General features: G+C 44.9%; 1 protein-coding gene across 6 annotated transcripts in view; it reads right to left on the bottom strand.

Annotated features, from left to right (window-relative positions):
- Positions 1-26,931, bottom strand: part of galnt13 (polypeptide N-acetylgalactosaminyltransferase 13) — a 542,151-nt gene that overhangs the window by 192,495 nt on the left and 322,725 nt on the right. For all 6 annotated transcript variants that reach the window (XM_068035308.1, XM_068035305.1, XM_068035304.1 and 3 more), the window contains one exon: positions 10,739-10,946. In XM_068035308.1, coding sequence (XP_067891409.1) covers positions 10,739-10,946 — 208 coding nt within the window. The remainder of the gene's footprint in view (positions 1-10,738; positions 10,947-26,931) is intronic.

Here is a 26,931-nt window from a genome sequence, read left to right on the forward strand (position 1 = left end):
ACCTTCTTCCAGGGCCCATCCCTAATTCCTTAATGGAATCGGAGTTCATATTCTCATGGATCAATTCCTCCAACCAGTTTAAGGATTTAATACTCAGAGGTCTCCCATCAGTTCTGTGTCATCGCCTTCTGTATGGGTTACTGTTTCCCGAGAACAGATACAAAATGATGAATTTCTGGAAGTCTGAAGAGCATAGGCATTGCCACGTAAATGGCCAAACTCTATCCTGCAATTAGCATGCAGAATGCACCTAGTTTTCAGTGGAACCTACGTTATTGGGTATAATTCTTCTCAACACTGAGTAACATTCATTGTATTTTCCTCGGCAACTGGAAGAAGTGAATAGATATATGAACATGTAAAACAGGCTAAATGTTTCACAAACAATCAGCATGCTGTTACAACTGTGCTTACATTTTTTGTTAAATTTTTGAGGACATATTTAAATTGTGGAAATGGATTCATTTGTAGGAGGCTGAGGATTTCATAGTTACTGGACACTATCTTTTTAAAGTTCACTGAGGGGACACTTGAGATACTGTTGTTGAAAACAACCTTTTGCTGGAAATCATGTGATTTAAGATAAATAAACAATAGAAACCTTGGGACTAAGGGGCGATGTTTACAGAGAAGCGACAAGGCAAGATTTATGAGGGTCAGGGGTATTTTGACCTGCTGTTTGGAGTTTCATTTTTGGAGAGATTGTTTTTGATTTTGCTTTGTACAGAGTTGGGGGTGTGGACAGTATTAAAAAAAACAGCTGGAGAAAACTTGCCAAGGGAGCAAACCCCAACTCCGCTTGTTCCATCTCTTTGAAAAACCTGCCAGCTTTTCGATCTCTTTAAGAAGCCGTGAGAAGCAAGTACAAGAACAGACTGCAACTGTTGCTGCATTTCTCCTGAAAAGCCTGCTAAACTTATCCTCGATGTCGCCTGAAAAGAACTGTTCTAGGAAGATCCCAGTGACAACTGTCTACGCGTAATTGGGACGCCAGACAAAAAAGGGTCAAACAACATCTTTCCATATCTTCACATATTAGCAAGTATTTGGCCAAACTATTCTTTTTTTGTTTTTTTGTAACAAACCTCTGCAGAGAGATAATTTCTGTATTTTTTTCAGAGTGAGTGTGATGTGTGAAGGGCGAACTGAAAAAGGGCAATTTCATATTTCAGTCTGTGTGTTAATGCTTTGCTTCATTACTAGATAAGTCTTGTTTTGATCACAAACAGATAATTTTGTTGTTTATTAAAGAAACCTCATTGGTGTATTTTATTCTGGGATCAAAAGTAGAGTATATGATTGACTGCATCAGTATCTGGGTAAATATTAAAATATATGTTGTGACCTGTGGAGAAGTGGAGCTAGAAACAACACTCCTCCTTCCTTGGATGTAACATATGCAACCAGGCTCAAAATGCAGCTAGTTCAGGTAAAAGACTTTGTTCAAGACATGCCACTCTGATATATCTGATGCAGTTAAATAATGTGGACTCCTACCTTGCAAATGTCCTTAAGGACAGTGGACCTCTGCACAATGGAGAAAATAGTCTGTGACTTCTTCCTAGGAAAAATGGACAGGTGTCCTTTGAGAAAGGTAGCCCCAGTCCACTTTTGGTTGGACCCTTTCAGAAGAACCTGCAAGGCTATACTAACAAGGGGCTCCCTTTCTGACTTCTATCAGAAGCTGTACTCAGCTTGCCTTGAACAAACTTCATCCCCAAAAACTACTGATGCAAAGTGCTCCTTTTAAATAGCAACAGCTCCTTATGTGCAGGATATGCTCCCCTGCTGCAAATATGCTCCCTGCGCAGACAAAATCTATGCAGGGATCCAGAAGACTCATGTAAATAACTGGACCACAGAATGTCACAGGAGGTGCACTCCGTGAGCTATCATCTTGAGCTGGGACTGGAAAATCAACTCATATTTTTCAGACATTAACTGGTCAAAATCCAATTGCCCCCATAAACGAGCGTAGGGATCATGGCGCAGGATTAACCAACGCCCATTCCTTCTGATGCAGGCAGAAGCAAACTTTGTGCTGCTGCTAATGTAAATGATAGTAGCGTGCAGTCCAGTGCATAACGCGCACTTGAATGACTGCACACCTCATCAGGAGGCCCAGGTGAGTGTGAAGTTAGTACTGATTAGAACCAGCCTGCAACTCTTAAAAGAGCAGTGTCTTTTAGCTGCAGCATGTACTGGAAGTGGCTGGAGAAGAGTGTCTTACCTGCAAGAAGAGTGAATAGTGCACTACAAGGCAAAGAGCATGCTCCAAGCTTCTCTGACATAGCAATGGAGGCCTTAGTTTAGTTTTAGTTTAGAGATACAGCACTGAAACAGGCCCTTCGGCCCACCGAGTCTGTGCCGACCAACAACCACCCATTTATACTAATGTTACACTAATCCCATATTCCTACCACATCCCCACCTGTCCCTATATTTCCCTACCACCTACCTACACTAGGGGCAATCGCTAATGGCCAATTTGCCTATCAACCTGCAAGTCTTTGGCATGTGGGAGGAAACCGGAGCACCCGGAGGAAAGCCACGCAAACACAGGGAGAACTTGCAAACTCCACACAGGCAGTACCCAGAATTGAACCCGGGTCACTGGAGCTGTGAGGCTGCGGTACTAACCACTGCGCCACTGTGCCGCCCAAAGTGTATGGGATGGACAGGAGGACAGAGGTCTTCTATACACAGGAGGCCAGGATGCACTCCAGACAAAAGAAGGCGATGGGATCAGATAACCATTGCTGTCAATGTAAGCAGTGTAGCCCCAAGAACCTGGATGCAGTGGAGCAAGAAGTTTAATTCCCTCACATGAGTGGTCAAGATTAGTGAGTTCAAATAACATACCCTTAAAATTGCACTACAAGCCTCACACACTGTTCAATGCACCATACTGCCTTCACCCACCAACCAACAAACTGCATCAACCACAACACATACCTTAGATTCATAGCTTTACCTCATGCTCACACACTCAGCACTGCTGCAAGCCTCATGCCCACATCTCACAGCTTGCACACACTGCCAGCTATTCAATCATGACAGCCACATCACCAAAACACATAGCACCACTCTCACTAGCACACTTCCCTCTCTCTTGCAGGATGAGGTGGCGCATAACCACAGGCAGCAGCACCAAACTGTTGGGGGATAGGCATGGATGCATGTCCTCATCCATGGAAGAGACAGTGCTCTCCATCATTAGAGTGGCCAGGACTGAGGCCATGGTCAGCGGTGGGGCTGAAACTATTGAAGATGATGGTATTCTCATACCTAATCCTCCTTCTCACATCACATTTCCCTCTCATCCTACAATCTCTTCTGATATACAAGCTGCAGATGGTGTAAGCATGCATCTCTTGCTTTCCCCCTCCCCTTACCACAATCCTACCCTTCTGCCTTTCTCCTTTCAGATATCCAACAACTGCAACCTGGCCAGGCAGTGGTGCAGGGGCAAGAAGTTGTAGAGGAAGAAAAGACTGATGATGAAGAAACACTGGGACCATTTGCAGGTCGGGAACCGGATTTACTAATGGGCGGGCTTAGCTGAGGCTCTTTCTCAGAGTAACGGCATTAGCATCCCTCTTCCACATTCCCCGACCAATCAGGAAGGGTGGGCGGGATGACTCATCCATTCTGTCAAAGGAAGGATTTCAAATTAATGGGACTACTGCATGGGTTACAAGGGCTCACCAGCACTTGGGTTTTTGAGGCCGCAGCAACCACGGAAATGGAGAGGAGACCTGGGAAGGCTGCTCCTTGGGTCTCTCACTCTTACCTGGAGGTCCTGCTTAGGGATCTGAGGAGCTGCAGTGAGGTGAGCTCTCCCAACGACACGAAGAAGAGGACAATCTCTCCAACCAGGTGGGCATGGATGGAAGTGACCAAAGAAGTCAACAGCAGATGTGTGGTACCTCCAACCTGGAGACAGTGGACCAAGAGGATTCAGGACCTCAGGAGGGCAGGAAAGGTGAGTGGCACAACATGCTGAATTTCCCAGCATTCTTCTGCACAGCACACCTCAGGTCAACACACCTTGCAGCTTCACCCATTCCTCACTCTGCAGGTACCTCACATTCCCATCGGAGCAGCCAACACTCACACTCATCATCCTATTGCCCTCTCCCATCCATGCTTCACAGTCACTCTCCACAAATGTTGTCCTTCCCTCCTTTGCATAAAAGCCACTCATAACTCTCTGCTTTCTTTCCTTGCAGGCGGAGGGCACGCAACTTGGCAAGAGGCAGAGCCCTGGGATTGGTGGAGGGGGTGGGCAGTTTCGCTCCTGCGACAAGCACCTTGTTGGCCATTGGCAATGCATGTCCATCTGGTCCATTGGGATGGAGGTCTTGTTCCAGGGCCTGCAGATATCAGCAACGACCTGCCTTGAAAGCCTCAGCTTCCTGAGGTACTGGTGCTCAGACTTGTCGGGAGAGCTGATCCTCTCCCCACAGACCCTGCGTTGGGGGCCTCACCTCCTTCCAGTTGGATCTTGGTGTCCATCCTCTATGTCCTTTGGAGGGGCATGTGGCTGAGGAGAAGGCAGCTGGTGCTGCTCCTGCTGCTGCTGCGGTGCTGATGACAGATCCCGACCCAGTGTCAATTTCAAGGGATTTAGCACCCTGCAGGCACACATTCCCACCTCCCCTTGGCTGGGAAAATTTCTCCCACAATCACTCGTTCTGACATTTGCAGCCATCAGCTCAGATACTGACACTGAACCAGCGTATCTGTCATGACTTAGTTGGTAAACACTCTTGTCTGAGTCAGAAAGTTCCAAGTTTAAATCCTACTCCAAGACTTAAATGCAAAAATCAAGGCTAATACTCCAGTGCTGTACTTAGGGATTATGGTATTGTCAGAAATGCTATCTTTCAAATGAGTTGTTACACTGAGGCCCTGTCTGCCCTCTCAGGTGGATGTAAAAGATCCCATGGCATGATTCTGAAGAAAAGCAGGGTGGCCTGGCCAATATTGATCCTTCAAAAAACAGATAATCTGGTTATTATCATGTTGCTGTTGTGGGAGCTTGCTGTGTGCAAATTGGCTCATGCGTTTCCCACATTACAACAGTGACTACACTTCAAAAGTACTTCATTTAAGATGGTGATTGTGAAAGGCACTGTTTGAATGTAAGTCTTCTTACTTTAAAGGGTAACTTTGAGGCAGGAGCTGCATGTGGTGAGGCATTGGGAACAAGTGGGTTGCAGCCAGGCCAGGGAGAAAGGCTTGCACAGATGTTGGCCCTGCTGGAGGGCGAGCTCACACGAGTTCTGCTCTGGAGGACTCAAATGAGAAATGAGAATTTCAATGGGGCAATGTACAGAAAAAGCCTGATGGACGTACAAACAGAAAAGCTGGGTGCATTGGGAACTCTGCCAGAAACTATCACTGTCAAAGAACTTGGAAGAATCTGGCACCAACCATGCACAGAGTTTGGACACCATCTTTTCCAATGTGGAGGTGGTGGCCAACTCCATGAGAATACTTGTGGATCCAACCATCATGCAGCGTCTGATGACTAATGTCTCAGCTTCCATTGCAGCATAAACACAAGCATCACAATTTCTGAGTGCTGGCGTGGAAGCTCAGATTGAAGTTTTGCATGCTCAGAATGCTGCCATAATGGCTCCGGATACCAGTGCTCAAAGGCACTTGCAGGATTTCACAGCCATCCTGCAATCTGTGCTCCAGCAGATCACTACGATTGCTGAGATACTGCCACAGTGGTGTAATCCAAGGTTATCTTCCAAGGCTATCTGAAGCCTCCCCAACTTAAATTAGCAGCCTTGCACTAGTCATGCTGCAGCTACTGGGGTAGCACTGCATAGGGTCAGTAGGCCAGGCAAAGGCAATTGAAGACAGGCGCGAAGGGAATGCACAAGGGTGATTAGTTGACTTTCATATGGAAATAGGATTGTTCGTTTGATAAATTTGGTTTGGAATGATTGTTTGTGATGTCTTTTATTTTAGCATTGTGGCCAAGGGGACACTGTGATGTTTTCTAGCAGAGGGATGTTGAGATGTGACAATGTTGGTGAATGGGAAATTGGGGTTGCTTTCACTGATACCGCAGTCAGATGAACCGATCACAGACAACCTGGCCAGAGAGCGGATAAGTTATTTGCCTCTTCTCTTCCTCCTCCTCAGCTGCTCACCATATACCTGGTAGCAAGGGCTGTGCCCACATGATAGTGAGGTTGTGCAGGATGTAGCAGACGATGACAAATCATGATATGCACTCTGGTGAGTACTGGAGGATTCCTCCAGAGTAGTCCAGGCTGTGGAAGCATTGCTAAGGACCTGAATGATCTTCTCAATGAAATTCAGAGTGACAGCATGGTTTTCGTTATACGCATGCTCCCCACATGTGCATGGGCTACACATCAGAGCCATGAGCCACGTGGTCAATGGATTGCCCATGCTACACAGTAGCCACCCTCTGATCTCTTGTGGTGGCTCAAGTACTGATGGCACAGAGGCCTGACGCAAAATAAAGGCATCATGATTGCTGTCAGGACAGCGAGCACTACTCTGGAGGAACCCTCTGGTACTCACCAGAGTGCATATCAGAGTGTATGATGCACTGAGTATGGTCACATACCAGATGCACATTGAGGGAGTGAAACCCTTTGCTGGAAAGAGAGAATACAATCTATTCCTCTCTCTTTACATACAGTGCATCAGTCATCTCCTTCATACTACATGGCAAACTGCGAAATGTTAGAGATGTCCCCTGCTCCAGCCTGGAAGGAGCCCGACATAGAGAGCTAACTTCACAGTTGCTAGCAATTTAGTCCTCACCCTGCTCTGAGGATGCAGGTCTGCCTGCAACAGCTGGCAGATTTCAGTGAGCAAATCCTGAGTGAAACAACGGCATCTAGCGCACTTTTCATTGCTAATGCTGAGGTAGTAGAAATGCTCCCTAAGGCCCTGGGTGGATATGGCCTCCTGCTGAGAGCCTTTCTTCCCTCCTTTTACTCTCTCGTTGAGCATCTTGTCTTCCTCTGTCTCACCTCAGCTCATTCTCCCAATTATGCAGGGCAAGGGTAATAGAAACTACAGCATCCATGGCTGGGAGCAAATGGTCTGAGCAGAAACCCTGGAACTGAAAACCAATGCTTTCACCATTCCCTGCAGACTTCAACAACTTTAAATGGGAGTATAAACCACCAAACGCTTCTGCTAATTCAGCAGCAGCCAGTGGAAATCAATCAGCTTCTATCCTGAGAGTGGTTGATGTCCCTTTAGCTAGCACTGGTGGTGGGGTTGGGTACTGAGTAGGGGATTGGTGGAGATTCCTTTCTGTATCTGAATGCCTGTTCAGCTGTGTGAAGTTAAAAGAGGGTTTTAGCTGGAGTGCTGAGGTCAAAAATGGCACGACTAAGTCAAATCAGCGGCGCCTATTAACTAATGTCACGATCTGCCTACTCTGCATACTTCTGGCGCATGCTCCTAGCACCAATGCTACCAATCCACACAAAATAACATCCAGCACAGCCCGTACTAGAAGTGTGCCCACATGTCATTTTGGATGCGAAACGGCACCAGAATACAGACCCTGCAGAGCCACATTTTGCAGCTATGGTTTCCTTTTTATAAGTAAAATGAATTAGCAAATGTTTAATTTTACAAATACACAGACTTCTTTACATAATGAATCATAATCATTAATTAGGTTTCCTGAAATTAACTGTGTTAAAAATATAGTTGACATCTGATTGAAATTACTTAATGGTGCTCACAATCACAAACACAGACCCATATGTTATCTGCAATATATATGCACTTCAACCACCAAACATTGGAACATTAAAAATTTAAAAAAATGAAATTACGATGATAAATCACCAAAGTGTTCAGAAACAGATGGTTGCAGCATTTTGGAAGCAATCCATAAATTAATGAGACTGAACGAGAACAAATTAAGGGAAAATTCAAATTTGAACAAGATTCTTGAATCAAGTTCTAACGATTTATTAACTGTGTATGCGACTTTATTTCCCCAAAACAGAAAGTTTCTGGTCCTAACTAAAGTAAAGGTGAAGATAAATCTTCAACTAATTGCAGCAAAAAGCAAATAGAGAAAGGAAATAAAACATCACGGCCAGAGCGTGATGCAGGGAGCTTTCTTTCAAAATCTAACTTTGCCTAATGAACAATGACTTAGAGTTTCCACTTGGTTGCATTGTTTATTGCGGCATATTTTGACTGAAATCAGCATAACCGGTGCAAATGAACACAAAATTTTAAGCGCAAATTGCATTCAGTACAAATCATTTTCCGCAAACTTTTGAGCTAGTTTAAAAATCAGTGGGGTTGAAGCAAACACTGCCCGCAAAACTGGCCATGGCCCCAGGATGAATGTTTCACCACTGGGAGTTTCTGCCAATTGTACTTATTTGCAGGCCTTTGTGGAGGCTCCAAAAAATAAGCACAAAATGGAGAACAAGGCCGCTAATAGGAATGCTTTGAAAGCTTTTGAATGTAATAATTTTTAATTACTAAGAAACTGACTAGTGTACCACAATATAACTAGGAAATTGTTTGTTATTGTTTAGAATTTATTTTCCGTAATTTAAAATTGGATTGCCCAATTGGACCCTGCTTATTATTTTGTGATAATCCCATTTCCAGCTGTATTAATCAAACTGTGCCTAGCTAATACTCTTAAATGCATCAACAAAATTTAAAAATATACATCTTAAAAAGCTTCATGATTGCATTCACGGGCATGAAAATGAGTTTGAGTGGAAACTTGAGAAAAAAAAACACTTTTCAAAACTGGCACAATTGTGGCTGCAATTTGCAATCGCCAGTTGCGCCCAAGGTAGAAACTCGCCTAGGTTATATTAGGCGAGGACATTTTCTTCAGAGTACAACTATTTATGTCAAAAATGTAGCATTGTCAGATGAGCAGCAATAATTTTGGTAGTAATGGTCCTCCTGGCGCAGTAAAAATCACACCACCTGATGCTCAACTCTCCACTGGGATTGCCTTCCCCTGCCCCTTTAACTTAGCTCGACTATCTTGACTGTACAGAACAGCTACCGAATGGAGCAGCTGCTCCAAATGATCGTGCAGCTCACAGTGAATAAAATAACCCCAGAAAACAGAAACAGAAATGGTTTGGGACTTTAACTGCTTTCAGTGGCTGGATGGCATACTCACTTTGCCAAAACTGGGAATTGAATAATTTCACCCTCAAAAAATGTATAAATTGGTAAGTAATAATCACACTTTCTAGGATGTGAATTTTCCTGAGGTTTCTCCTGCTTATCTTGGTAACGTTGGCAGAAGAGCTGCATAAACATGGAAAAATGGAATAAATGGCCATTTTCCCAGCACTTCCAAAGCTCTTCTGCTGAGGTTACAATGGGCATTCAGGAGCACCCCGATAAGAATTCACTTCCTTAGGTTCTAGTGAAAGGAGTCCAGGGACAACCAGCCTGAGAATGCACTGGATAAATAGGACCACTCACTGAAATCAGTTTCACAGCAACCAGATTGGGTGCTGCATTGTGGTATAAACACAGACTCAGGCATTACTAGCCACAGACAATCAGAAGGACAAGAAAATATCCAAAGTTCATCCAAGATCTGAAGCATAAAAAACAAAGTTTCAACCCAAGCATGAATTCAACAGTAATTGGTTATCACTGAACCTAAGTGGTCTGATCTATAATTCAGTATAGTAGCTGTTGAAAACTAAATCATTTTACTGCATGGACATTTTGTTTATTAATTTTCTCCATTATCAGCTGCCAAACATTTGTTTTCCAGAGAATGTATAATGAAAATCTCTTTTAATTATTTTCTGCATTGATAATTCAAAGAAGCAACTTAATTAGAATGCTACTTACATTAATTTATTGCAAGGCTTTTAGGATAAAATTAAGTTTCAATTCTTTAAAATAAAAAAAACTTTGTTGGCTTTTTTTGATTGGATTCTTAACTATTTTAAAAGAGGACAAAATAACAACAATATGAATAGAAAAGCTAAGGTACAAAATTTAAATAAAAAGCTGTGCTTGGTACTAATCTCATTTTGGAAATATTTGTTTTCCAAATCTGCTCTGCCAGATGTTTGGTTTAGTTTCAAGACAAGTCAATGCAATTCAACACATCTGCTGACACTCAACAACCACAGATTTCAGTTTGCTCTCCCTGTATATTCACACGCACAAGCAAATAACAGATACATTCCATCAGTCCCTCCAGAAGGCTTACTGCAGTTAAAATCAAACCAACTGAAGTAGATATAATTGTTTTCCTTCAGATAGCTTTCTCAAACTAGATAATTTCAACAAAAGTTTGAATTAATACAACTCTTCAAGTATATTTTGCAATGAGTCTTTGGCAGTAAATTGAAATGCAGAAGGAAATGTAAGGGTCTTCAGGTGGTAGACATGCATCATACTACATTTCAAATATTGGTAATCTTAGAAAATGATTCTTTGTAACTGAAATAGCCAATTATTTTCAGCTTAAGCATAATGCTTCAGCAAGCCATATTAGGGCCTGATAACATTGTACAATGCAAACACACCTAATACTTATGTTTTTGTAGAAACAAAACCTACTTTTCTGACCTGTGGGACAATAACTGAGATGGGGCACATTTATTGTGAAACTAAATAAGATTCAAAAATGTAGTTTAAAATAAAATCACAAGTGGCAGGTGTATTATTCGTTTCTAATGGAAACATCGGCACAATATACCTGTTTTCTTTTATTCTCGCCAGTAGGGGCTCAAGCCAGCCAACAGTGCATTCACAATGTGCATCTAGAAAAGTAATGACCTGGCCCTTTGAAGCAGCTGCACCACGGAGCCTGGCACGAATCAATCCGGATCGTTGTTCCATCCTAATTATCTTCATTGGAACTTGTAAATTCTTAACATAATTCTCTAAAGGTTTCTTCAGAAAATCTGTAGAGAAGAGTTTCAAAACTAATTTACTCAACAACAAAAAAATCTGAAGAATAGCGACATTTTATTTTGAGCACCCATGAAAATTTCATTAAATGATCAATTCTTACTGTTTTTACTCCCTTTGCCAAAATAAGTTTCTCGTTTGAAAGTGAGAGCTGCAACGTATTTCAACAAATCCTAAATAAAATGCATTATAACAAAAGTGTTTGATAAGGGGATTGATATGGTTTCTCTGTCAAAAGTTATGATATACATTATAAAGGTTACTGCACTTTGAACAGACTTTCACTGTTACAACTTGCATTCCATATGTATGCAAAATATGCACTCCAGCTTCATTTTTAAATTGAGAAAACAAGGTAAAAGGTTAACGCTGATATTGCAGGACACATCAGGATTGAGATAAACATGAGATAAAATAAGGTAAGTCAGGAATTTATACATAAATGCCAAAATTCGTCTTTAAACGCCTGCAAATTGAGGAAGATCAGGAGTTCCAAAGAAGCTTGTTGGTCACTGAAAGTTGTTTCATATAGCTTTTCCTAAATAAAATGATCATAAGGTCATAATTAATAGCTTTTTCCATGTGATCTAAAGATAATCTATTGGCTGGATAAACATGCTTTGTGATCACAAACTCATGAGCTATTTGGTTCTTATTCGACACATTGACAGATTTACACCTTTTTATTTGAACAAAGTTTGGTAATAACTACCGTTGGTAATAGTCAATCAGTGTGCACAGTATATATCTATTTTTGTGGTAGAACTATAGGTGTTTAAAGCACAGAACGTACCATTCTGTCCACCTTGTTGGCTTTGCCTCTTTGCTACAGTAATCCAAAACTAATCGGACTGCCCCACTCTCCTCATATATCGTATCTTCCACTGCTTCAATTACACATAAAGTTATTGCTCAAAAAATACAAAGTTCTCTGTTTCAACCTTATGTCAAAACATTACATGCTCCAAAAACCTATGCAACAAAATGTTGTTCTAACATCTCTCCTCACTCTCTTCCTAATAATTTTAAATTGAAGATATTTCATCATTGACTCTCCAGCTCCCTATCAACACTCTACATAATTGTTAAAAACCACAATTAAACCTTCTTATCTGCTTCCAATGCAAAACTCCCAGTGTCTTAAATCTTTCCTCTTATCTATCTTCCTGTCCTTGGTATCAATGTACATTCTCTGTGACTTTAAAGTATGTGCTAGATGAGTGTACTCTAACATTAGTATAATCATCGCCTTGTACAAATTGATCATAACAACTTTACTCTTGTATTCTATGGACTGAATTTTATGAGCGTGCTGAAAATTGCGGTCAGCCCGCGCGGATCTGCCATCACTGAGCCCCCGCAATATTTCAAGCGAAGGCTCATTTAAGTGGAGGGGGCGGAGCAGCCACTCAGTCCCCGGCAACGGCATCCGGCACCACCGCGCAGGCATCGGAACCATTTTTAAAGGGCTTCAAGCCCTTCAGGTAGATTTAAATTTTTAAAGGTGCCGCCACATTGAAATGAGAAATGAAATTTTAGTGAAACTTTCAATCCCCTTTTCCACCTCCCTGCCCCCACTGAGTTATCAATAATTAAAAATTTGTTAAATGACAAACTTCCCACAACTTCAGCACCTTTGACCCTCAACCCCTTCCCACCATCCCCACACCCAATCGGAGCGTTTTTTTCCCGCTCCCCACTCCCCATCACCACCCTGAAATTTTCACTCCTCCCCCTCCCCACCAGTGTCACATCTCTGAACTCTGAATGGAGTTCCGAAGGCACGAGAGTTCGGGCCGATGGTCGGAATATCGGCATGGGACATCTGTCGCTGCTAGGTAGGTAATTATTCTTTAATTGTAATATAATTTGCATACTAAAATGGAGGCCCCGCCGCTCAGGCCGCACCGAGGCTTCGCCACCACCGGTAAAATGCGGCGGGGCCTTCCCAGCATCAGGGTCTTGGCAGGCCTCTCACAGAAGAATTTTTAGGGCCCTCCTGCTATGTCAATAGTCAATTAGTATGCACAGTATATTATCTATTTTTGTGTTAGATGTCGGAGGGCGAGTAAAATTCAGCTTTATGCCCCTATTTATAAAACCCAAATGTCTATTGGTCATTTTTATGGTTTCATATACTTGTATTGATACTTTTATGGAATTATGGGGATGATTTTCTGCAAATGTTATCTCGCTCATCCAACATAACTTCAGTAGAAGAACGGTGGAAACCCCCAGAGTTGTGGTGGATGAGCTCCTAATGTGAACCACAAAGTTTATTTGTTCATCCACACCGTTCAGTGATTTGATTCAGTGTATAATCCTATTTGTTGCTTTTCCTCCTAAAATGTATTACATGACATTTCATTACATTAAACTGTATTTGCCACCTGTCTGAATCCACTAACTTGTCTATGTCCTCCTTAAGTTTTTTATAGTCCTCCTCACTGTTCGGCCTGTTTCTGTGCTGTAAATACTATGTAATTTACAACTATAATACCTCAAAACAAGGCCAAAACATCTACTATTAAATGGCACCAACATTGCTGAGTTCCCAACTAACCCAGAAACTTGAACTTTAATATAATTATACTGAAAAGCTTGGATAAATCATAACTTTTGGTTGAATTAAAGACTTTAGGAAATATAAAGAAAACAAAAATTTAACACCAAGCAGAGCCATTAAGTTTAGGTGCTGTCACCCTTTTCTTAACAATTTTCTCTTCTTCTTTCCTGAAATCACTGGCTTCTTGCTAATGTATGGTTTTACAGGTCTTAGTGATGTGACTGTTGTTAACCAGTAAGCTTTGGGTGCTTGAAGACTATTTGACAATGATAGAGAGGTTCACAACTGAGCCTGATTCTATCCTCATCCAACATTTATGTAAGTGCATTTCCAGCAGGGTCATCAGATAGCAATCCCAAAGGAGCAAAAACAATTGCTCCTGCTGAAGAGCCTGGGGACCTGAATCTTAGGGGCCTAGTTTTCAAGAGGGAGCATCAGCCACATGTCCAGGCTGTGGAAGTAGTTTCCACACATGGGTGGAGTTGGTGGATAACTTGGAACATTGATCATATCTGCAACACTATTCAGGAGGTATGCCAAGCCAGGCAGTCCATCCAAGACAGCATGACAGTTGAGGAGATGTTTATAGCAACAAGATGTCCGAAGGGGCTTCCAAGGACACGTTGCTTCTGGATTGGCAGATACAACTGCTTTCGTTGATTTCTTGGGCAGGATTTTACCCCTGCACCGCACCCCGCCCCCACCAAACCGCTGTGATGGCAGGAACAGAGGCCGGGGAGGCGGTAAAATGGCAAGGGCCTGCATTAGGCAGACTTGCTGACATCGTTCCGCCACCGATCAATTTTATGAGATGCAGGAGGTGGGGCGGATCAGTGGTAGACACATCAGGGGTGGGCAGTTAATTAACATCCAAACAGCCAATTGCCAGGTATTTTCCTACCTTTTTCCAATTTTATGAACAGCGCACAGGATGCATAGAGGCTCAAAGTCTCACCTCATCAAAGGAGGCGAGATCTGAACGACAGTTGAGTTGTAGAGGGAACTGGCAGCCATACTTTGATGCTGTCTGCAGGTTGTGTCTTGATGAAACAAAGCTATCAAATTTGGAGGAGTGCTGTTACTGGACGGGTGTGTCCCAGGTCCACAGCAGCCACTGGAGGCATGACAATGTTCTTGAGAGGCTCATCGCTGTGGAGAATTTATTTGGCTATGGTGTCAAAGCTTTCAGACTTTGACTCCTCCAGTGTGGAGGACAATGGCACAGAAATGGGGTTGCAGCCACATGGAGCATCTGTATAGTGGCCAGGGGAGCTCCAGCAGGTTGAGGAAGCCATTGGACATGGGCGAGGAGAGCGCATGTGGGCAAGAGGGTAGCTGTGTTGTCACAGAAGGCACTACCCAGCTCTAAGGGTGCATCATTAGAGGCTCAGCTTCACAGAGATGTCTGAGCACCAACGTCTATGAAGACTGCGTCTCTCTCTAGGCAGGTGGTGGTGGAACTGTGCAGTATGCTAGAGCAGGAGTTGATGCTAGTGAGAGGTGGTGGACACCCAATGCCTGTAGTGTAAAGGTGAAGTTGGCATTCAAATTTTTCACCTGTGGTATGGAGATCTATGTGGCACCTCTCAGCCAGTGGCCCATCGATACATAAAGGAGATCATGCATGCCACGTACTGTCAGGCTGACCAATATATCAAGTTCACAACTGAGCAGACCAGTCAGCTGCTAGGGCAGTTGGCTTCAGGGCCATGGCTGGATTTCGCCAAGTGCAGGGGGTCACTGACTATACTCATGTGGCCGTCAAGGCTCCCTCAGAGCAGCCAGGTGCCTTTGTGAACAGGAAGGGGTTCTACTCCCTGAATGTTCCAAGTTATCTGTGACCACTATAAGTGGATCATGCAGGTGTGCGTGAGGTTTCAGGGAAGCTGCCACAACTCCTACATTCTTAGACAGTACCAATTGCGACAGCTTCTCTGGCCACCCGAATGCCTTTGTTGCTGGATACTGGGAGACAAGGGGTATCCACTGAAGACATGGTTTCTGACCCCTGTATGCAAACCCAACAGAGAGGCAGAGGACACACAGAACCACTGCCATATGAGTAGAAGGACCACCATTGAGTAGGCCATTGGCCTTCTGAAGATGATGTTTAGATGCCTCGATAGATCTGGGAGAAGCCTGCACTACACACCCTCAAGGCTATCCCGCATCATTGTTGTCTGCTGCGCATTGCACAACCTGGCGCTCCAGAGGGGAGCCAGAGGAAGACACTGAGCGAGTGGCATCTTCAGAGGAGGAGGATAAACATGAGGCACCTGAACAGCTGCCAGCCGACGAAGCTGGAACCATGGGGGCCAGCTCACTGGGCAGTGATATATATAGCAGGGAGACTCACAACTCTCTGATCAGCAGACACTTCATGAGATCAACTGCAAGGGCCACAGAACCATGGGATTCTCTCCCAGAGGTGGCCTTACTGACCTTTCATAAGGGGCCCTTGCCATCTGTCTGTACCTGTCAACATTATATGCTAAGGCCTTCTGTCAACACAGCGGCTCATGAGGTGCTCACTTTTACAGACCATACATATATTTGATTCCACTGTCAACTGGTGCATAAAAATAAATGATGATGATGATGGATTCTCCCGTCACTTTGACGGATATGTGTTCAGTAAGGAAACTGGTTGTTCACCATCCAGGTTAATGTTGTCGCATGTGTGACATTAAATCAAATCTTGATTTTCAGATCCAATTGCAAATATTACATATGCAGTCACTGTTGGAGGAGTGGGTGAAAGCACTGGCTTTGCATGTGTGCTCGCTAGTCCTGTAGGGACCTGACTCTGTTCTCCTCAAATGTTGAGACTGCTTGGTGACAAGAAACTTCTCCACTTGGATCTGTCCATGGCTGTTTTTTCCCATGTAGTGGAGTCCAACTTACAGGCTCGGAGATTGGCTTTCAGTCTTTGTGTCTAAGTTTGAGATGTCCTATGTTGTGGGCTCCCGTGCTCAGCTGGCTGTGGAATACCGCCCTTGATTTGTGGGAATCCTCCCTGTGAACCACATGGCCGACCCAGCGAAGCTGATTTCTGATGAGCATGCAGCACCTTGCAAGAACTTCAGTGTTAGGGATTTTGTCCTGCCATTTGATGTTGCAGATAGATCTTAAGCAGTGAAGGTGGAATGCATCTAGTTGCTTTATGTGACACTGGTAGGTTGTCCATGTCTCACAGTCATAGAGAAGTGATGTGAGAACCACTGCATGGTAGACTTTGATCTTTGTTTTGAGACAGACTCCAAGCTCTGTCCAAAGCCTGTGGGTGAGCCTGCCGAATGCTGAGCTTGCTTTTGCCAGATGATGGGCAATTTCCTCTTCCAACGTAGTGTTGTTGGAAAGGATATTCCGAAGATAGCAGAACTTCTGAATTGAGTTGAGGGATGTATTGTTGATTGTAACTATGGGGTCTTGTAGGGGCAGGTATGTGCAAAGTAAGGCCAAAACATTCTGAGGATTGGGCAAAGTGGCCAATAAGCAGCTGGATGTCCTCCAGAATGTGTGCTCTGACAGTTTACTTAGTAGTTGCTCTTTAATCTTTGTGCAAGCCTTGAGCCTTTGCGGATTGAAGAAGTTGCCATGTGTACTCCAACATCGAGATATTTGAGTGCATACAACAGAATGGCAGAAAAGTAGATGGCAAACAGAACTGGAGCCATTATGCAGACTTGTTTGGTGCAGGAAAGGCAGCTGATAAGGCACCATTATGCCATCATCACAAAAATAAATATACGAGTCATTGTACATTGCATGTCAAGACCTTTAACTCTTGTTAAACATTAAAGGTTTCTGCATGTAACAAATAATTATCACTCAGTGAAATCCCAACTGCTAGTCCATGCATTTATCCGCTTGCTTACAGTAACTTCGCCAGGGTGCTCTAGTGCATTAGATGGCCGTGGCTTGCATCTCTGGATGCCTAAGCCCTACCGGGACCCAGCATATTCAGGGTCACCTATATCTATGCAGGGGCCGCTTTCATCATCAGACAAGCATACATCTCATGGATGAGGCCATGCTATGGAGTTCTGTGCATAGCCCTTGCATCCACTCAATGCTATGCTCCATGTGTCTCTCCATGAGGGTCGCCACTCTCTCAACAGAGGCCAGAGAAATGGCACCAGTCATGGCAGGGATGGAGTCCTCCATCATTTGTGCATGGGACTAGACTGCTTCCGGAAACTCTGATCGATGTTCACCCATTTCACGCTGCTTATGAAGCATCTGCCCCTTTGCTGATGACACCCGAGGCATGCAATCTGCATGAAGCTGAACATTGCTCGACCTTTCCTCACTCCTCTGAGCAGAATTGGATGCAGCTATCACTGCCTCCTGCGCGTCTGTGCAGTGCTCACCAGATTGTGCCACCTCTTCTACACGTGCAAGCAAAGCCCACTGATGTGAGTGTATCTGCACTGGTGGAGAGTGCACTGAAATGAGACGAGGCAGTGTCTTGAGATGGCAGTGCATCCTCTGAGCTTTCCATTGTAGCAGGTGCCCTGGTCTCTTCCTCATCTGCTGCTGTACCTTATGGAGAGATATGACTTAAGTGAAACAGCTGCTCTGTAAACAGACCCCTGGTGCCTCCCTTTAATCAGGAGCTTCCAGTGGCATTAAAGGCCCACACAGATGCCACAGCTCACACATGGTCTCAGGGATGATGGACATAACCATCACTTTACTCCCTCTCCATTGCTTCCACACCTGCCTTGCCTCAGTAATGGGCTGCCCTGCCAAGTCCCATTTGATGTCCATGGCCGCCTCCTCCATCGGTTGTCACCACGGTGATGAATGGCACTCCACCTCCCGTGTGTTGACACTCGCTGGCATCATTAGCGTGCTTCTCCTGCAAGCACAGACATGCGCAGTGTCACCCCTGTCCCATGGCCAATAAGCGCTGGTCACTCCGAGGCACTGTAAATGTGCAACACTATACCAGTGGGATGGCATGGTGACACAGCCATTCAGCCATCTTAATGTAGCATCCACCCACTACTGACCATGTGGTTCGGGTGCACATGAACTGGGCGCCTCAATATGGATGTTGGTGCCTGGTGTAGCTCCATGCATGGGTCTACCACCTGGCCTCACATTTCATGGGCGCTTTTTAATTTATGCTGAGCTGCCAGTTTGCAATTCTAAACGCCAGTCACCTTTACAGACCACACCAGTTCATTAAATCTCTTCCTGAACTAGATCCAGGTTCTAGCAACCACCCCTCAGCTGCGCATTATCTTTGCCACCTCCAGTCATGTATTCTTCTTTTGGCTTGCTGGCCTCCTCCTCCCGTCTGATGGAAACAGGACATCTCTCCTTCCTCTTACTCACTGCACCTCCAGGGAGGTGTCACTAACTCGTGGAGTGACTCTTCCTCATGCTGAAGCCATTCTTCCATTGGTTCTGTTAATATAGAATCCCTTCTTTGTTGCTTGTGTCAGCAGCCTCCCTGAATGCTGTACATATGCCTTTAAACATGGTGTCGCAGACTGAGCTGGCAAGGTGGTACCTGATGAAATATAATGTGGAGAATTGTGAGGTCATTCACTTTGGTAAGAAGAATAGAAAAGCAGAATATTTTAAATTCTGCTGTTCAGAGGAATTTGGGTGTCCTTGTACACGAAACACAGAGGGCTACAAATCTGTTTACGTAGCACCACCTTGAGTTGCGCTACAGAGACCCACCACTGCTTCCCTGGGGCGTGATGCAACGCTGGGCACTTTCTGCGTGTCCCACATGGTGCTGTCAAGGAGAAGGGTGTACGTAGGTATGTCCCCTGTGTGCAGTGGAAGACCCCCACCTGCCAAGAATGAGGCATATTAATTTTATCATATGAACATTGATTTTAAACTGTTGCGGCAGCGAGGAAATGACTTGTTAAACAGTTCAGCCATGGCTGAAAAAAACATTTACATACTAACAGATAGTGCTTGTGGAGACAAAAGACCATGCCCAGACACATTCAACCCGCAATGGACTTTGATCACCGGACATTGAAGGTGAGGAAGCTCACATTCCAGGATGACTGCTAAGATGGCCAAATCCACAAACAGACGTGGTCAAACCAGCTAGTCACATGACTAATCTGCTGGGCAACCTGAATCTTTTTGAATTGTACACAGAGTTTGAGAGAGACACTGTTTGCTCCTGGACTGAGAAGACCTCTCCTGTCTGCTCACATTCACGGAACTCCAAATCCACTGAAGGCATGTGAACCTCAAGAGAGAAAAGTTTCCTAAATTGAACAAGGTTTAAGAAGAATACTGGGCACCAGTGAAAAGCAAGACCTACCTACAATCAAGAATTCTACAGCAAGCTCTAAGAACAGTAACCAAAACCATCTTCAGATATTGCGGCACCTCGGCAATCCTAGTAATCTACTTGAGCACAGATTGCTGGACTGCTGTGAACCTCTGTATGCCCCTTTGTTCGCTGACATCCACACCCACAATGGCAACAGTCTGAGCCTGCATGGCAGCAAGCGGGGATCTCAGACCTCCATCTGAGCTTCCATTGCAGCACTAAGATATCGAAAGGATTCCATCTGTGCTGCAGTGGAAGCTGAGACAGCAGTCACCAGATGCTACATCAAGGCTGGGGTCGCCAGGGCTGTGATGGAGTTGACCAACACTTCCACGCTGGAAAGGATGAGCTCCAAGCTCCACGCAATGCCCTCTGCCACATTGGAACCAGACTCCTCCATGTTTCTCGACAGTGACAGGAGGCTGTGTGGCATGCCTGCCAACCACCCAAGCATCTTGGTGTTCATTGTTATCAGCCTTATCCTGTATGGTGTCCTGTCAAAGTCCTCATCTGAGTCTCCTGCAGCAAAACTCATCTGCAACTCCACCCTCCTGTGACTTGGCAAATGAGCTACCCTTTTCCCCTAGTTTGACTGCAGCCAGGTGACTCACCATGTGCTGATTCCAACTCTATACAAGCCTTTACAGTTTGTGGCGTGCCAGTATTTGAGCTGGTGGCTGAGATTGTGAGATCAAGTGACAGTGCCTCCTCATCACTCTTGTGGGGTTGCTGCTGCTCTTCCACCTGGCTTTGCATGCAAGCAGAAGGGGAAGGTTGGGGTTAGGGAAGGGTTGCTGGAGAGGAAAGCAGGAGTTTTATGGTCACACCATCTGCAGCTTCCACTTGATGCCACATCCCAGGATGAGGGTGAGGAAGGAGTTGAGAAGGGGCATAAGGCAGTCACTTACCATCATCTTGAACAGCCTCTGCAACACCAGATGCCCTGGGCTGTGTTGCCTTTGGAGCCATGATCCAGAGCACCATCTCCTCGAGGGGCTCAGCGGCTGGAGTCATGCAGGCTCCCACCTCCAGTTCTCCGGCTCTCCTTGTTGTGTGTGACCTTCTACCGCAAGAGAGAGGGCAGACTGTCAGTGATTGTATAGCACTGTTAATGGATGATGTTCCTGCCTTCGCTGAATAGTTGGAAATCTGTGGATGCAGCAAGAGGTGGGTGTGATGCTGGTAGCATTGAAAGGTGCGTGTGGTTGAGGTGCAGTACGTGAATGTTAGGCGTGAATCCTGAGTCCCAGGGAGTGCTGCTGGCTGTTTGATAGGGATGTAGTGCATTGAGGAAAGTGGTGGTGCAATGGGCATGAGATGTAACGTGAGAGGCATTCACTCACCTTGACCACCCATATGAGGTCATTGCATTTTTTCCGGCACTGGTGCCAGACTACAGCCACTGACCTTCCTGGCAATATGCTCCCAGTCCCTTCATAGGCTGATAAGGGCTTCCTGCCTCACCCGGAGAGACATAGCCACTCTCTTGGATTCCAACTCGGCAGCAGAGCCTCAAGTGCTGTGTTGCTAAACCTGGGAGCATGCTCCCTTGTGTGCTGTGCCATTTTGCTTCCTGCAATCTTCCCAGTTGACTGACCAGCAATCTTCATTTCAGCACTGCAGCTTCCCTTTAATAGGAAGCCTGCCTCTAAGAAGGGACAGCTGACTGGATCACATTGTTTCCTAACAACACTGCATTGTCACCCACCAGAGTGCAGAGGCCACAGGCAGTGTTTAGGAGAGAAGAGCAATGGAGGAGTGGCTCGGGCCACTGCTACAATCATTTAGATGAGCTGGGTACACCAAATTTGCATATTTCCCACCTTGGTCTAAACGAGCATGGGCAGGTCCTGTGCTCAAGAAATGAGGCTATCTAATTTCTAGCACAGAAAGGCAGCATGTAGGTACAGCAAGCAATCAGTAAAACAAATGGTGTGCCTGCCTTTATTGCAAGGGTGTTGGAATACAAGGGTGAATAAGTCTTTCTGCAATTGTACAGGGCTTTTGTGAGACCACATCCAAAGTACAATATGGAGTTTTGGCCTCCATAGCTAAGGAAGGATAAACTTGCTTTAGAGAGGGTGCAAATGATTCATGGCATGAAAGGAGAGATCTCATTGAAATGTATAAGATTCTAAGAGTGCTTGACTTGATAAATGAAAAAGACAAAAGAAAGACTTGCATTTATATCGCACCTTTTCACGACCACCGGATGTCTCAAAGTGCTTTTCAGCCAATGACGTACTTTTAAAGTGTAGTCATTGTCGTAATGTAGGAAATGCAACAGCCAATTTGAACACAGCAAGCTCCTACAACAGCAATGTGATAATGACCAGATAATCTGTTTATGAGATGTTGATTAAATATATATCGGCCAGGAGAACAAGGATAATTCCCCTGCGATTCTTCAAAATAGTGTTGTCAGGAAAACCCCATCTGCCAAGACTGAGGCGCACATTATTTCGCCACATGAACATTAAAACTTAAAATTGCAAGCCCTGACCAGAAAGACATTTCCATGGTAACAATGTTGAACCAACGGGGATCCAGCAGCTGCTTCTCCAATACACAGAAGTGGTCAGACCAATTTTAGTCACATGGCTAACTGGCTATGGCAGAGAAATTTGAACCTCCATCAAAGGATGTGAAGAGACTATTCCACATAAGGAACTAGTCACATGACTAACCTACAGGACAACCTGTGAGTCTTTTTTGAATTTGAACTCCCATCAAAGGAATTTGAACTCAGACTAAACCGTGTGCTCATGGAGTAAACACCTCTCCTGGAACTGAAGCAAGAATTACAGCCTCTCATGTCTGCCCACAGAACTGAACCTTGTGAAAACACGTAAAACTCAAAGAGAGAAAGGTTTGCCATGTGAACGAAGTTTTAAGAAGATTACTGGGCCCCAAAGAAAAACCAGACGATAACTTCAATCAACAACTTCAGCGAGCTCAAGAAACAGTCACAAGATATTGCTCAAACTGTTTTACTTATGTTTTCTTCTGCTCTTTTCTGTCCCTATTTTGCATGTTTATATTGTGTGTGCATGTTAGCGTGAGCACGTTGTATATCCGTAGGCGTGAACCGTATTAGAGTTTAAGATTAAGATTAATAAATTTCACCTTTCTGCTTTAAACTAAAGAAAGCCTGTTTGTGCTCAGTTCTTTGTCTTATAATTGGAAACTGTGAACAAGTATTCACACAAGGGGAGCTCAAAACACAGTGTGTTTAAAAATTAAACCCTGTTACAATAAGACCACATAAAGATATCAAAAGACCCCTAGTGTAGGCTCACCTGGTCGTAACAATGCCGTGCGATCTTTTACATCCAAGTGCGAGTGCTCAAGTTTTCTGATCAAAGGCGAGAGTGCTACCAACTGAGCCCCAGCTGGAGAGTCTAGAACTAGGGGGCATAATTTCAGACTGAGATGAGAAGAACTTTCTTCACTCAGAGGCTGTGCATCTTTGGAATTCTCTACGCGTGAGGGCTGTGAATTCTCAGTTGTTGAGTATATTCAACGCTAAGATTGATAGACTGTTGGATTTTAAGGGAATCAAGGGTTATGTGGATAGTACAGTTTGAGGATAAGCAATAATATTAAATAGCAGAGCAGGCTCAAGGGGCCATATGGGCTACTCCTATTCCTATTTCTTAAGTTCTTTCTTATGAGTATTGTGCTCAGTTCTGATGTCCTTATAATAAAATGGATATTGACTGAAGAATGTACAGAAAAGATTTACAAAGATGTTACCAGAATTGAGAGGATGCAACTGTCATGAAAGACTGACTAAACTGGGGATCTTTTCTCCAGAAAAGAGAAGACTGAGAGGAGATCAGATAGTGAATTGTGAAGCAGTTTGATAGTTTGTCCACATCCACACACCCCCTCCCCCCGCACCCCCCCCCCCCCCCCCCCCCCGACTGTTTTCTCTTCTTGGTGAATCCTAAATAAGAGGCTCACATTCACCCATTTGGAGGCTGGTATGCCTCAACTCACTAGGTGTCCGGCCTCCAAATATGTCCTTTCTGATTGAGCAGCTGGTGAGAATTCCCTGCCTAGGGACATTCCACACCTAGATCCATTACCCTGACAATACTTGTCTTGTAAGGGGTTTTGATTCTCTCTCTTATAAGGCCAATCAGAAACTAATGACAACAGTGGAAGCCTGGCATAACTGGGTTTCTGCTGTTTTGTAAGGAGTTCCACTGGCCAGAGTTGCAGCAGCATAGCAATGGAACCTGCAAGGAAATTTAACCACAAAAAATCTAAAATGCAGAAATTGCATTCAAATGAATCTTTGGTGAAAATTAACTAACACCTTTGCCAAATAGCTTATTATATTATTAATAATATTTTACCAATGAAGAAATGACCAGTTAATAAATCTGGAATTAAAAGCTAGTCTAATGATGGCCATGAAACCATTGTCGATTGTTGTAAAAACCCATCTGGTTCACTAATGTCCTTTAGGGAATGAAATCTGCCATCCTTACCTGGTCTGGCCTACATGTGACTCCAGACCCACAGCAATGTGGTTGACTCTTACATGCCCTCTGAAATGGCCTAACAAGCCACTCAGTTGTATCTAACCGCTACGAAGTCAATAAAACAAAATGAAACCAGACGAACCACCTGACATCGACCTAGGCACCGGAAATGACAATGGCAAACCCAGCCCTGTCAACCCTGTAAAGTCCTCCTTACTAACATCCGGGAGCTTGTGCCAAAGTTGGGAAAGCTGTCCCACAGACTAGTCAAGCAACAGCCTGACATAGTCATACTCACGGAATCATATCTTACGGACAATGTCCCAGACACTGCCATCACCATCCCCGGGTATGTCCTGTCCCACCGGCAGGACAGACCCAGCAGAGATGGCGGTACAGTGGTATACAGTCAGGAGGGAATTGCCCTGGGAGTCCTCAACATCGACTCCAGACCCCATGAAGTCTCATGGCATCAGGTTAAACATGGGCAAGGAAACCTCCTGCTGATTACCACCTACTGCCCTCCCGCAGCTGATGAATCAGTACTCCTCCATGTTGATCACCACTTGGAGAAAGAACTGAGGGTGACAAGGGCGCAGAATGTATTCTGGGTAGGGGACTTCAATGTCCATCACCAAGAGTGGCTTGGTAGCACCACTACTGACTGAGCTGGCCGAGCCCTAAAGGACATAGCTGCTAGACTGGGTATGCGGCAGGTGTTGAGGGAACCAACAAGAGGGGAAAACATACTTGACCTCGTTCTCACCAATCTGCCTGCCGCAGATGCATCTGTCCATGACAGTATTGGTAGGAGTGACCACCGCACAGTCCTTGTGGAGACGAAGTCCACCCTTCACATTGAGGGTACGCTCTATTGTGTTGTGTGGCACTACCACCGTGCTAAATGGGATAGATTTCAAACAGATCTAGCAATGCAAAACTGGGCATCCATGAGGCATTGTGGGCCATCAGCAGAATTGTACTCAACTACAATCTGTGACCTCATGGCTTGGCATATCCCCAACTCTACCATTACCATCAGGCTGGGGGACCATCCCTGGTTCAATGAAGAATGCAGGAGGGCATGCCAGGAGCAGGACCAGACATACCTCAAAATGAGGTATCAACCTGGTGAAGCGACAACACAGGACTACCTCCGTGCCAAACTGCGTAAGCAGCATGTGATAGACAGAGCTAGGCTATCCCATAACCAACGGATCAGATCTAAGCTCTGCAGTCCTGTCACATCCAGTCGTGAATGGTGGTGGATAATTAACTAACTAGAGGAGGTGGCTCCACAAATATCCCCATCCTCAATGATGGGGGAGCCCAGCACAACAGTGCGAAAGATAAGACTGAAGTATTTGCAACAATCTTCAGCCAGAAGTGCCGAGTTGATGTTCCATCTTGGCCTCCTCCCGAAGTCCCCAGCATCACAGATGCCAGACTTCAGCCAATTCGATTCACTCCGCGTGATATCAAGGAACGAGTGAAGGCACTGGATACTGCAAAGGCTATGGGCCCTGACAATATTCCAGCAATAGTACTGAAGACCTGTGCTCCAGAACTTGCCGTGCCCCTAGCCAAGTTATTCCAGTACAGCTACAACATTGGCATCTACCTGACAATGCGGAACATTGCCCAGGTATGTCCTGTACACAAAAAGCAGGACAAGTCCAACCCAGCCAATTACCGCCCCATCTGTCTACCCGCAATCATCAGTAAAGTGATGGAAGGTATCATTGACAGTGCCATCAAGTGGCACTTGCTCAGCAATAACCTGCTCGGTGCCGCTCAGTATAGGTTCCGCCAGGGCCACTCAGCTCCTGACCTCATCACAGCCTTGGTTCAAACATGGACAAAAGAGCTGAACTCAAGAGGTGAAGTGATATTTACTGCCCTTGATATCAACGCAGCATTTGACCAAGTATGCCATCAAGGAGCCAAAGCAAAACTGAAGTCAATAGGAATCAGGGGGAAAACTCTCCGCTGGTTGGAGTCATACCTAGCACAAAGGAAGATGGTTGTGGTTGTTGGAGGTCAATCATTTCAGCTCCAGGACATCAAGGCACGAATTCCTGAGGGTAGTGTCCTAGGCCCAAACATCTTCAGCTGCTTCATCAATGGCCTTCCTTCAATCATAAGGTCAGAAGTGGGGATTTTCACTGATGACTGCACAACGTTCAGCACCATTCGTGACTCCTCAGATACTGAAGCAGTCCGTCTAGAAATGCAGCAAAACCTGGACAATATCCAGCCTTGGGCTGATAAGTGGCAAGTAATATTCATGCCAGACAAGTGCCAGGCAATGACCATCTGCAATAAGAGAGAATCTAACCATCTCCCTTTGACATTCAATGGCATTATAATCGCTGAATCCCCCACTATCAACATCCTAGGGGTTACCATTGACCAGAAACTGAACTGGATGTAGCCATATAAATACCGTGGCTGCAAGAACAGGTCAGAGACTAGGAATCCTGTGGCGAGTAACTCACCTCCTGTCTCCCTAAAGCCTGTCCACCATCCACAAGGCACAAGTCAGGAGTATGATGGAATACTCTCCACTTGCCTGGATGGGTGCAGCTCCAACAACACTC

This window comes from Heterodontus francisci, chromosome 7, assembly GCF_036365525.1.
Source record: "Heterodontus francisci isolate sHetFra1 chromosome 7, sHetFra1.hap1, whole genome shotgun sequence".
NCBI classification, from domain to species: Eukaryota; Metazoa; Chordata; class Chondrichthyes; order Heterodontiformes; family Heterodontidae; genus Heterodontus; species Heterodontus francisci.